The 13,918-nt window shown below is 41.2% G+C and overlaps 1 protein-coding gene across 2 annotated transcripts in view; it reads right to left on the bottom strand.

Moving 5' to 3' along the window:
- The window catches only part of CDK15 (cyclin dependent kinase 15), an 87,900-nt gene that overhangs the window by 65,928 nt on the left and 8,054 nt on the right, over nucleotides 1-13,918 (bottom strand). For both annotated transcript variants that reach the window (XM_023622400.2, XM_070242139.1), the window contains exons 5-6: nucleotides 6,610-6,704; nucleotides 5,801-5,863 (exon numbers count right to left, since the gene is read on the bottom strand). In XM_023622400.2, coding sequence (XP_023478168.1) covers nucleotides 5,801-5,863; nucleotides 6,610-6,704 — 158 coding nt within the window. The remainder of the gene's footprint in view (nucleotides 1-5,800; nucleotides 5,864-6,609; nucleotides 6,705-13,918) is intronic.

Below are 13,918 nucleotides of genomic sequence, written 5' to 3'. Positions count from 1 at the left end.
CTCTACAGATGTCCTCAGGCACTTGTACGCAGTAAAGTACTGCGGTCTTAAGGTTTGGTATTTCATAGTCACACTTCTCAAAACTGCAGTCTGTGCTGACTAACCTCACCTCCCACTCGCTCTTGAGTCCCTTACAAGCTGAATTCTTCCATCAACACTGCTGAAGCTGCACCAACAACGGGACCAGTCTGACGGTGCTTTCTCACTCACCATCAAGCCAGAGTGTGGGTGACTCTTTCCAGAGAGGCTCCCATACCCCAGGCGTTAGTCCTGTTTCCAATACAATGAGTCCCTTGGGAACATAATAATTCCACTGGGCTAGTGCCATCTGGGCTGGGAGTCCCTCAAAAACATATCAGTCAGCCAACTCCTGCAGGGGAGCCCGAGTCCTTCCACTCGCTGGGGGTCCCTGGGATTGTTCTGCGAGAAATCTGACACAGGCTAACCTCACTGTGTTCCCAGCCTGTCTTCTGTGGTCACTACTCAAAGGGTAAGCCTCTCTGACTATTCCTTTTTCCCCACATAAGCTCGTCTCCAAACTGCTTAGTGCTTCCTCTCATTTAACCCAGCATCCATCGCTCCTTCCTCTCCCAGACCTTTTCATTGTTCAATCTTCACTCCTCAGTCTGGGTTTAAAAACTCCCTACAACCCAACCACTAGGGAATTTCCTTCTGGCTCCTTTCCTTGAACGACGCCTTGAGTTCACTGCTCCCCTGAAGCATTCTCAAATGGATGCTACTTTTTCTACAACTTACTCATATCTATGACCACCATGAAGTGGGGTCAGCAGCCTCCTGACTCCCCAGTACCATTTCAAAACCATTGCTTCTCCACCTTTAAGTAAAAATCCCTGTCCCTTGGGCTTTCATGTCATCCAGCTCCATTTTCCTCGATGCCTCTTTTCACTGTCATCCACAGAACTCCCCACCACTCTCCACCATTCACTGAAGACTTGGGCACCTGGATCACAGCTGTTGCTTCCTTGACATCAGTGCCCATGTGAAAAAGCCCAGCCAGCCCCCTCAGTTCCAACAATCTGCTTCTCCAACCCAGTTCAGCCTCTCAATCCATGGTCACACACCGGGTCTTGCCATCATATGCAACTGTCCTCTGAAATGTGAAATTCATCCCTCTATAAAATGGCTTCTGCAATGATAATTTCATTCATAATGTTTTCCCATGGTCACCAATGCCTTTCACTATGGAAAGCCAATGGACGCCTCTCATTTCTTCTCCGTGCAGCATTTGGCACCATGTTTTTCTTCCTGAAGCTCTCTCCCCTTGGTACAGCCTCTTAGTTTTTCTATCATTATGGCTGCTCTTTTCATGAGTTCTACTTCCTCTCCTGATTGCTAAGATATTGACGTTCCTTAGGGCTCCATTCTTGACCTTCTTACCTTATCACCTTACGCAGTCTCCCTCAGCCATCTAATCCACTGACTGCCTCAATTAACAACTACAGTTGGATGATTTCAAAATCTTTATCTCCAATTCAGATCTCTTTCCTAAACTTTAGACCCATATAGTCTGAAGTTCACTTGGACATCCCATAATCACCTCAAATTCAGTATATCCAAAATTTAACTCACTATATCCCTCTAAAATCCGTTTTCCTCTCTGTTTCCCTGTGGTAGTGAATGGCACCATCATCCATCTAAATACTCAAAACTAGAATAATTTAGGCCAGCCTGGTGGCACGGTGGTTAAGTCTGCATGTTCCGTTTTGGTGGCCGGGGGTTCACAGGTTTGGATCCTGGGTGCAGACCTAGTACCGCTTGTCAAGCCACAGTGTGGCAGCATCACACATAAAATAGAGGAAGATTGGCACAGATGTTAGCTCAGCAACAATCTTCCTCAAGCAAAAAGAGGAAGATTTGCAACAGATGTTAGCTCAGGGCCAATCTTCCTCACACACGCACACAAAAAGCTAGAAAAATTATTGCTGACTCTTCCATCTCCTGTCAATTCTAGCTAAGTAATTGATCGAATATATGTCCACTTTCCTCCACCATCACCTCACATCTGCACCACTGTTGTCCTGATTAGCCTCATTGTCAAGGCTGTAATCCTAACAGATACCAGCATGTGGGGTATGACTAGAGGAAATAGGAGTATGAGATGGGAGTAGAAAAAAACAGGGAGAGAGTGCAGTCAGGGGACTATGACATTCCAAAAAAAGGTCTTGCCCTCTTTCTAACCTAGTCACCACAGTGTCATCAGAGTGAGCTTTGCAAAAAGAAAATTTGAAATTATCACCTCCTTGTTTAAAGCCATTTAATGGCTCCTCATATGGAACAGCACGACATAGCTGAGCCCTTCATTCTCTGGCTCCTGCTTACCTCTCAAGTCTCATCTCTAACCATCCGTCCCCAACTCTGTTCATTCTAAACCTCTGCCTTACTGAACTACCTTCCATGTTTGGAATATACCACGCCCTCTGGCATCCTAGCATTTTCACTGCTGCTTCTACTATAGCGAACTCATCCCTACTCCCACCTGCTTTGATTGGATAACTTTTTCTTTGAGCTTCCGTATACCCCTAGGAAGCCCCTCTATTTATTAGTGTATCCCTCCCAAACTCACAAAGTCTTTGCTGTCACGTATGAATTTCAATTGTATGGGACCCAACCATATTATGACAATCTCAACTATGCCTTCCTTGAAACTGTGCCTTCCCTTGACTTCCATGAAAATGTATTTTTCTGGATCTTATTCATTCCTAAAAGCTGCTTCCCTTTGTCCCTTGTGTCCTGTTCCTTTTCTTCCCTAAAGGCAAAAGTTCTATCCCCAGTCCTTTTTTCTTGGTGTGTTTGCTCTTTTGGTTATTGATGCTCTTGTCTTTAACTACAAACTCCATGTGCCGATTACCCTCACATCTACACCTCCAGCCTATGTCTGTCTCCCTCCTGAGCACCAATCTCCTCTTCAGTTGCTGCTGCTCATTTCCCTCTGGATGTCCCACCTCCACTAGGAGCTCATCACATCTAAAACAGGATGACTCCTCTTTCTCTCCAACTCAACTTTTTCTCCTATTTCTGTTAACAGAGCTGTAATTCTCCTGGATGATCAAACTCAAAATCAGTCATTTTTGGCCGCATCTTTGCCCTCTTCATGCCCAGTTAGTCACCACGTTCTGGCTGAACCCTTCTTTGTTTTAGTTTTCCACATTCCTTTCCATTCTTACCTTAATTACCATAATTTAAGCCTTTATTCTTACCTAGATCCTTGTTCCTCAAAGTTTGGTCCTTGACCAGCAGCATCTAGATCACCTGGGAGCATGTTAGAAGCAGAAGCTCAGGCCTCACTCTAGACTTCCTGAATCAGCTCTCTGAGTCGTTCGTCTGCTCATTGATGTTTGAGAAGCACTGGGCCAGACCACATCAATAAACTCCTACCTGGAATCCCTGACTCCAGTCTCCTCTCTTAATCCACCCCTCAGACCACAGTTACTAAGTTTCCTTCTGATCATCTCATTCTCTCTCAACTCAAACTCCTTTAATGACTCTACTGTCTAAGGAATAAAGTCCACATCTTAGAAAGTAAGGCTCTCAGCCACCTGCCAATCTATTTCCCCAGACTAATGTACCCCATTTCACTAAGGTATTCTATATTTCAGGCCAACAAGACCAAAGATGCAGTACAGCATTAGTGGAAAAGAGTCTTAACCAAGAATCTCTTTCAGCAACCGCAAGAGCTGGCTCTATAATCTCAGGCAAAGTATATGTCCTCTCAAACCCTGGATTTCAATTCTGCAAAATAAGGAAGTTGGACCAGCCCAGTGTTTTTAAGGCTTTTTTTTTTTTTTTACTGCAACCCACTGTGAAAAATATATATGTCTCCAGTATTCACATCCATACATAGATGAAAGCACAGTTTCAACTGGAACAAAAATTGCACAAAATAATGCTTACTAAGCGTAATGTGCTCTAATATTTTCTATTCTCTTCTCATCCATTCTATTTCATTTTTTAAAATGCTGGTTGCTAGTCATCAAATTAATTTCATAACCCACTAATGGGTCAGAACCTGAACACTGAAACCACGGTGGTCCCTCTCACCCTAACAGTGCATGACTCTGGGGTCCTTTTCCTTGAGCACATCCTCTACTTCCCTGCTCTGTGCCTTCGTTGAAAGCATTCTTTCTTCCCGTAACATCTTTCCCTATCCCAGCCTCTTGAAATGCAATGCATCTTCAAGGTTTGGCTTAAGGAAACATCTTAAGTGAGAAGATATCTTTTACTTTTTTGCACATCTACAATACTAGGTCTTATTTCTTGCTTGGCAATATTCACAAACGTCCTGTGATAATATTGGTGTATACTTCTTATCTCTTCTTTTTGTTTCTTAGGGGCAGGAATCATATCTTCTATGTCTTTTCATCCTTCTAAAAATTCAGCACAGCGTCTAGTATGTGAGTCACTCAAGCCTGAACATCTTTTATCTTTCTCATGGTTATTCTTTCTCCAGCCATTCTTCTATTTCGTCAACATTTCTAGTTCCTTGACTCTTCCAGCTCTCTCCCTACCTATCAGCAACCTGCTTATCTTTACTTCTTTCCTTCAGATTAGACTCAATTTAGAAACCACTGACCATCGCTTTAACCTGTCTCTTGACAATCTCCTCAATTCTCTTGCCCAACTGTCCTTTCCTCTCACACGTCCGGCAAAACTCCAACTCTGAGTCAATTCAACCGTCTACTCTCTTTGCTCCTCTATTCAAATTGCTAAGCACTGCCATTTAAAAGAAATCCAATGCTCATGCAGATAATTTAATGGTTTTCATCCTCACCAGGGTCCTTAACACACTACGAGACATTCCTTCCTGATTTCCCTAGTTAGTTCTCTATCCCATTCTCCAACAGCTATTTTAAAATGTTTTTGCTGTCCTCAAACCTTTTCCCCCTTGCCTCCAAGGCTGGATTAAGTCCTCTTACTATGAGTTCTCATGGTACTCCTAGTTAACACGGCCATAGCTCTTAGCACTTTGTTTTCCACTGCCTATTTAAATCCATATATCTTACCAGACTTTAAGCTCATTGAGAATAAGAAATGCAACTTATCATTATTGAAACCTCAGAACTCAATATAGTACTGAATACTCAATAAATATTTTTTGAATGAATGAGTGAATAAATGAACACATAAATATTAGTCAAACGAATGAGTACATCATACAGAAATCTCATATGGTTATGTTTAGGGCCAATCAATTAATTAATAACGATAAAAGCTTAGGGAATGAAAAGTATGAAATACAAATGGTTTCTAAAATTTATAATAAATGTAGAGTTACAGCTAGTTAAGAGTTTATTACTATTTCTCTCCCAGTGACTGGAAGAATGGAAGTTGGTCTCATATATAATAGGATCTGATAAAACAGGCCAAAGGGTAAGTGATTAAGATCCAACAAATGTAGTTTGTCTGCTAATTCTAGTGCGGAACTATAAGCACAACACAAACTTGATCACAGACCACAGTATTCTGCCACAAAGAAGGCATTTATTTTATGACGGCCTTGCTTCACTTCTTTCCTTTTAATGCAATTCTTTTTAATCGACTTATACTTCTAAAGACATTTGCAAGACGGCAATGACTGACAAGGTTGGGTGGCCCAGAAAACAACTAGACATCGCTCCAAATCTTGAGAGGTAACTCTTTTTTTTTATTACTTTTCTCTGGAATATCAGTGATGTTTATCTTCTTACTTAGCATCATGGAACTTTGCTTCGCGATTTCAGTCTGTTTCAAAATTCTCCTGCTGTGGGCAAGCCAGAAGAGTCCTGCCCCTCACAGTACTCACCCTGACGTTGTGAGGATGAAGGCCTCCCGGGTGCTGCGACATATACTGGGCCAGGTCTGTGTGCTACACAAAGTAGTGGAGAGAGTGACGTTAGCGGTGCTTGGTTAATACCCTAAAGCAGACCGTAGACTTGACCGTCAGAGGCCCAAAGTTCAGAACTTTTGAGAATAAGGAGCATAAGGTACATAACGAGGTTTTCTGAGATTCCGCTGTTAAAAGTCAAACACAGCGTGCCTTCCTAAGCTGCTGCTCCTAGAAGGAAGACTGTTTCTTGGCACAAAGAGATGCTCCTTGAAACGACTGGCACTGAACACAGAGAGGGGGGTTTTCACTCCCCAAGTGTCCTTGGAGGCAAGTTAAGGACACATGCCTGATGATTTCTTTCTGCTTATTTGAATATTTTTTCCTTTCAAAAACGCAAAATGAGTTATTCTTTAGTAAACTCGTATACAATTTTTTAAAACCTTGTGATTTACATCTTTATTGTCAATGAAAACATGTTGGGTTCTGCTCAGATCATGATTAAAAATAGATAAAAAATAAGTGCAGGAGTTTTATTTAGGAGGCAAACTCAAAGTGCTTATTTATTATTGCTGGTGAGGGGGAAAGACAGCAAATATAGCGAGTAAAGAAGTAGGACCAAAGAATGAGTCTGGGCACAACAGGCTCTACGAGCCACAATGATGAAAATTTCCATGACACTTTCCACATTGTAATGAAAGTTTTATCGTGCCATAAAATATTAACAGATTCATTATACAAGCACCGGGCTTTCCCCTCATGCTTCCTAAAGTGCTGGGGCAACTCACCACGTATTCAAAAACGAATGTCAGTGTCTCTTTGGTGTGGATTATGTCATGCAGGAGCACAATATTGGCATGTTTCAAACCCTTCAGGAGAGAAGCTAGAAAAATTAAATAAAGATGTTAATTCAGTCATTGATAATGAAAGCGTTGCCTTAAAAGGCATCAAGCAGCATTTATTTTTTAAACATTTCACATCAAGCATTCTGGTTTTTTACTGCTGGAAAAAAATCTCTTGTTGTGAAGTAATATTTAAAATCACAAAGGACCTTCACTATTTGTTAAACGGCAAGTCATTGCATTTACATAACATTTTTCTTAGAGGCTAAAGCAGTTGAAAAAATGTGGTTCCATTTACCCAATCAATTTCATCAAAGCACTCAGAGCACTTTGCAAATGCTTTCCTCTGGGAATCTTATCGTCTCTGCTTCAGAGCCTCAGGAGAACAGGCTTGCAGAGAGGCCATTGGGGGAGCAGGAAATGCAGTGTTCTGCCTTGCAGGGCAGGACTTTGCGACATGACACCATTCTCTAAAATTCAAAATCCCACAGCCAGTCAACAGGGCCCGTGGACGTGAGTGGTGGAGGGCAGGGATAAGAGCATGCGAGGAAGGATTGTTGAAACATAAGAGCGAGTGGAGGGGATTTCTTAAAGGCAGAATTGCAAACCTCTGTGGACAGGAGAAAAGGCAAACTTGCAGAGAGGAGAGAGCCAACCTTAGGGAGCCCAGGGCAGTGGGGGTGCTGAGGACTCTCTTACCTCCTCAATAACAGATTATTAGGTCACTAAAGGAGGCCTTAAAGGGGAGAAGTCACCACAAAAGGCCGGTAAATGAATGGGAGGGGGTTTGAAAGGCTGTCTTTGGGGGCTCCAGAGATAGGAAGACCCCCAGCTTCAGGAGAGTGGAGACCAGAAAAGGCTCAATAATAAGATGATGATTCTCAGCTTAGGGCATCTCTGCATGAAGAAATAGTATCCTCAAGACTTAAAGGAAAGGAAAAGTTAAGTACAGAAATTCTAACGAATGTTCTGTAGGGTCCATCTACCTATCATGAATCTCCTGCACCAACTCCCTCCCAGAGTTCTGTAAGATTAAAGACAAACTCAAATACTCCCTACAAAGTTTGGAACACAATTACTTCCTTCAGGAATCTTATGTACTGATCCTCTATTGTTTTTTCCTCCTGGCAGCCATTCTCCCTTCTAGTGGGGACACCTCTATTTTTCTCTGGGGAACCAACCCTCTGCGACTCAGCCATGCTCTTCTGGTGGGGCTGACCCAACCCTACCCAAGAGTGGGCATGTGACCCAGGCCTAGGCAATCAGAGCACAGCACGCCCTAGCCACAGTGAGCGGGTCAGAGACAGGCACAAAATCCAAGCCTGGGAGAGCCCTGTTTTGCTGGTTTTCCTGTTTTCCACGAGGAAAGAAGTGCTTTCTTTTCCACTGTGAGGGCTGAGCTTGTAGGATTTAGCCAGGAGTTGCTATGGTCAGATTACCACCACCTGGCGAGAGCATGCCTGGGAATAAATCTAAGGCAGAGAAAAACAGTGTGGGGAGATGGAGAGACATGGATTCCTGGGTGACATTGTCTGCACCCTGCAAGCCCGTAGTTGCAGATCTGTGAACCGGTGAATTTCCTTCTCTACTGAAGTCAGTTGGAGCCGGGAACCTCTTAGCACCAAAGGCTCCTGCCCACACCTTTGCTCTAATGACTCTTTTTGCCCCTCGAATCCCTATGAGCTAAATGTATTATTTCACTTTTACAAGTACATGGCTTTGTAAATGTAGTAACAGCTTCACAGGCCTCTATTGTCTCTAGTTCCAGACTGAAGCCTACACGGGAACTGGGGGAGTGACTTTCCCCCTCTTTCAGATGCTGCCACACCACCTAGTGCAACACTCAGCCCAGAGTAAGCACTTAATTTATCAAAAATATTTATTGAGTGTTTTAACGGAAAACTGACTGTGGAGCCAGAAGCCCTAATGTGAATCCTGGCCCTGTCACTTTCTGTCTGAGTGAGCTCAGGAGAGAATCTCAACCTAAGTCTCAACTCACTCCTTATGAAAAAGAGATAATGCCTTTCCTGACTTGACTTCACAGGATGACATGAGGATGGAATCAGAGCCCATGTGTGGAAACTTTGGTAAATGTAAAGTGTCACATGGGTGCAAATTAGAATTAATACCCCGGCCCTCAGCTTCTTCCCCTTCCCTTTCACCTTTAACCCCACTAAACCCCTCCTTCCAGATTAACATCTTAAAATTTTGTTTATGTCATTTTTGCGAGAGTTTTTACCACCTTCCGTAGTCACAACAACACTTCTGACATTAGTTGAGAATGCTTGTATTTTATGTGTATTTTTATTTATAAATTATGTTCATGAATTTCTCTCTCTATGCACACACATTACAAAGGATATACCAAAATTAGATTTTAAAAGCATATGGTAAAGCCGAAATTACTAAGAATATTGATATTTTATTTTTAATACAATTATAGTCTCACTTAAATATGATATTACTAAAACTCCTGATGCTGATTTTTAAAATCATGATGGCATGTTTTGTTCATCACAATGGCTTCATACTATCATTTGCTAAAAAGCTCAGGAAATAATATCTACTTAGGATGAGGCTCACAGCTAACAACAGTCAGTATACATCTTTATTTCATACAGTTTTTCTTGATCAATTCTGTTTCATAGGAGTAGGGAAAGTGTCCGTTTTGCCATTTCTCTGCTATTCTCTTACCTTTGCATTAGTAGTCTTATCTTCAATCCGCAATTTCTTTGCAGAAATCTTCTGAAACCATCAACCCCTTTGATGAGGATTCACTGCTCTAGTAAATTGCAAATACTCTCAGCTCTTCTTCTCCCGCCCCCGTCTGATCCGTCAGCAAATCTGTTGGCAATACCTTCAAAACATGTCCAGAATCCCTCCCTCCTTGCCATCTCCTCTCCTACTGTCCTGGGCCACTGTCACATCTCACCTGAATTATTTCAGATTAACTAGTCTCCCTGCTTCCTCCTTCCTTCCCGCAGTCTCTTCTCCAGAGAACACCAGTCACTGTGATCCTTCCCAAATGGAAGTCAGGGCCTGTCCCCACCTGGCTCCAGACCCTCCAGTGGTGTCTCATCTCACTCCGAGTAAGATGGAAAGGACTTACAATGGCCTGCCCAGCCTTGCACCTCCCACCCTTGCTCACTTGGCCGTAGCCACATTGGCCCCCCACCTGTATTTTGGACACTTCCAAACACATTTCCATCCCTGTCTTACACCTGCCCTTGCCCCTGTCTGTAATCCTCCTGTCTCAGCTCTCTGCATGCTTCCTCCCTCGCTTCCTTCAGATCTCTGCCCAAATGATATACATAAGGTCTGGGCTTCCCTGACCCCTCTTGATGAAATAGCAGCCCCCACCCCTGACCCACAGCAGTGACCCTGTGCCCTGCTGTATGCTTCTCCATAGGTCTGTTGCCCCTGACATGTTATCTGTTTGCTTGTTGTCTGTCTCTACCTTTAAGAATATAAACTCCATGGAGAGCAGCTGCTTTGGTCTTTTTTTGCTTACTTCTCTTTCCACAGTGCCTAGGACACTGGGATATGATGAGCACTCAGTAAATATTTATTGTTGAATTAGTGTCACTAATGACCTAATATTTCTATACCTATGATTGGTTGGCATTAGGTATTTCTGTTGAAGATGTTTTATTCTCTGTGTCTTTGAATTGTCTTTATAAATGCTGTGTGTTATGACCATGTCTACTACTGCTTTTTTAACACCCCATAACTACTGAAATACTTATATAGAAACTGTGACTTTTGATGAGTAATAATAGGGAATTTTCATGAAAGAGCAGATGACGTTTAAAGCATTTATCTCACGGTATTGGTATATTGCTTGGTCCATCCAGCAGAAGTATCTAAAAGGCCTACAGCCTCAGATGCGTGGGCCTTAAACCTAGGAAGAAAAAAATCTTTTTTTTAAGTTCAAGGCCACCTCATAAACTTCACAGGAGGATGTGGTGTGTTCCGCAGGCTGATCAGCTGAGGGATGCAAAAGCCAACTGAGAAGCGGAAAGAGCCTAAAATCAGAGCATTCTGATCCTGTAAAATTGTTGTGTTTATAATTCACATAGTCTAAGTATACTTACTTTTGTTTTTCTTCAAGGAGAAGACACTAGGATAAATTTGGGAGACTTCAAAGCACCAGACAAATGGAATCACAATGGAATTACTTTAAGTGCTTCTAAAATAGTTTTATAATGATGATGATGATGACAATGATGATAACAGCTAACACTCATTGAGCACTTCTCACATGCTAGGAGTTGTAAGAATTTTACATATACTAACTTGGTATGATCATGAGAACACTCAAAAAGCCAAAGAGAAAACCTGAAGAAAACAACATAATCTCCTATAGGAAAAATGACCCACGACAAAACATTATTCAGCTCATTTAAAAAATGCAGAGTGTTTCTTTCTTTATTTTAAATGTCCAAAAAGGTATTTAGTATGACCAACTAAATACCACTGGAATTCCACCCAATGGAATTTAATCTGATTCTCATATATGTAAGAGATTTAATAATGTAGAAAAAATTATTTTTATCTTGCAATGATATAAGAATATTTAATTTCTTGGTTTTGTTCACTTCATTTGGGTCTGTGGTTTAGTGAAGTTTTGGGAAAATTGATGTTTTGCAAGTGCAATGGATCATGATGTTTTGATATTAGTCTACTATGTTCTGCTTTAGTTTAGAAGAAAATGTAAGGATGACAATGACAAGGAAGAACAAGGCTGACTTTCAGAGTCCTAGGGCACGGCTGTGTAGAGAGAGAGTGCCTGGTGGTCCAAGCCCTCTCCAGATTGTGAGCTCCCAACAGCGTAGATTTTCCCTGTCCGTGTCTTTGCATCTCAAGCACCTGGCACAGGCCTGGCTCGTGGTGCTCAATAAGTGCTTGTGAATTAATGAAGGCCCGATAGTTGTAATGAGTTTATGTAGGAGTCATTAATGGAGCCAATTCCCACAACTCAACCCACGTTGGGCACTGAATTTAAAACAGTTCGTAGTTCCTGATGTTACATTTTCTCTGGCCTGTGTGTCACAAATCAAGTCAATGAGTTGAGTGATGCATTCCAAGAAAAGACATCATCTAGATAAATGTAGATAATTATTAAGACACATGTTCGATAATAGTTAGCATCTGATTTCTTTGGAATTGCAATCCCAATCACATACCATCATCCTACCACTGTTTTGTTTTATAAAAATGTAACTACGCACTTGTAAATATGTCACGTCCCTGCTGTGCTTTGCTTGCATTCAGTGGAGGGCTTCTTGTCCGCCAGACCTGCCATAATCTCTGTGTGGTAACAGCGACTCAGCAGTTCTAACTGGCATCCTCCACCTCATTGTATGACCTTGGGGAGGTGACTGACTTTATTTTTGGCTCAGCTTTCTCATACTTGGACTGGGAATAGTTCCTTTGTAATGTTTTCTGCTAGTGAATGATCTTAAAATATTCTCCACTGCAACTGTTTCTAATTTAAACACTGCAATTACTGGAAGTCGACAGAATCAGAATTGACAAATAGATAATATTACGTATTATTTTCTTTAAAATATTTCTTCAGCATTTTGCCTAATATTTATACAAAATGTATCATAAAAACAGATTTTTATTTTTACTGTTGCTAAAGAGAAATGCTTGAGTTAAGAATTTCTAAATTTATCATAATAATGTAGAAAGGAGATTGAGTAGAGAGAATGAATTCTAACACCTAACATCTCTGATTACTAGCTCTGTGACCTCAGACAAGTTACCTAACCTCTCTGAGGCTCAGATTCCTTCATCACTACAATAAAAATTACATACTTTACCAACTAAAGTTGATGTAAGAGTTTTAAAAAAAGATTATGGGGGTAGATTATATCAGATGCCTAGTCCTCAAAAAAAGATTAGTTATATGGCTGCTTCCTAAACAAATGCTGTTAACAGGCTGAAAGTCCAGGAAGTCCTTTTTAAACCCAAAGTGTCTATTTTTATAGAAGATACTTAAAATAATACACATTATCAATATATTGATATATCATTTAATAAAATTGGGGAATGTGCTCTTATATAAAAACTTAAAATATTAGCCTATTCAAATGGAAGTGTTTTCTCCTACTTGTAAAAATAAACATTTAAAATGTAATTCTAGAGCCAGTTATGAAAGATTTTCTAAGTTGCTATGAAGACTTCTAATCTTTATAATTAGCAAAGCAATGAGGGTAGGGAACATGTCTTTGTGTACAGTGCTAGGTACCCAGCAGCCAGCAGAGCACCTGTCCATAGCAGGAGCTCAATAAATATTTGTAGAACGAATGCATAATGTATGGATTTTTGAATCAGAGAGATTTGGTTTGAATCACGGCTATATATTGGAATAATAATACTATCTATCTGTAAAGGTTGTTAAGAGGCTTGAAAGAGGTATCACATGAAAAGTATCTGGCACACGTATTAAGAGATGTTTCTCTTAGTGCTGTTCATACTTTGGCTAATTCATAATATTTCATGTTAAGATCAAATAGTATTCCAAATGACCAGATTAATAAACTGCCACATGTATTCTACCCATAAACAGAAAGACTGTACATGCAGTAAAATCCTACTCAATAAATCTTCGGCTGATACGCCATCAGAGCAGCCAAACTGTTCAGGAAAAGTAATTCCTGCTTCAAGGCTTTTTAAAGAAGCCTGCGTTACTTGTTCAGTTTTTCTGCACGTGGTTTTCGGTTGCCTTTTTAGCTAGTGACCCTGGATTTTAACTAATGAACTCCAGCTGTTCTTATTTTGTCTTCCAGCCCTTCTCATTTAACCTCCTGTCTCCCTGGTCTCACATCCCTAAAGCTCTTACAGGAAAAATGGGACAGTGCCAAAGTTTTCCAATTTGGCCTCATGTTTTCTAGCGGGGAGGGCTCCTCTAACAAGGGGTCCCAGCTTCACGCTGGTGGAAAAGAAACATTCATTGTTGGAAATTGGATGCCTAACAACCTCCAATGTGTCAAAAATCCTTTTGTGGTTTTTAATATTATACAAGCAAAGCATTCAGTAAGGTAAGTCCATAAAACAAACCCAGAAAGCCCACAGTCGAATACTAAATATAATTGCAAACACCTGTGATGGAGAGGCCATCCTTCAGTAAATATGCAATAAGAAGAACATTTAGCATACAGAACAGTACAGGTCCAGCTTTTGTGAACCATGCTGAGAACCATCTGTTAGCAAATCCGGCAAAAGCTTTCACTGTGCAAGTCAAATG

The sequence above is a fragment of the Equus caballus genome, chromosome 18 (genome assembly GCF_041296265.1).
Source record: "Equus caballus isolate H_3958 breed thoroughbred chromosome 18, TB-T2T, whole genome shotgun sequence".
Lineage (NCBI taxonomy): Eukaryota > Metazoa > Chordata > Mammalia > Perissodactyla > Equidae > Equus > Equus caballus.
The sequence above is the reverse complement of the archived record's forward strand: the minus strand, read 5'-3'. Positions and strand labels throughout refer to the sequence as shown.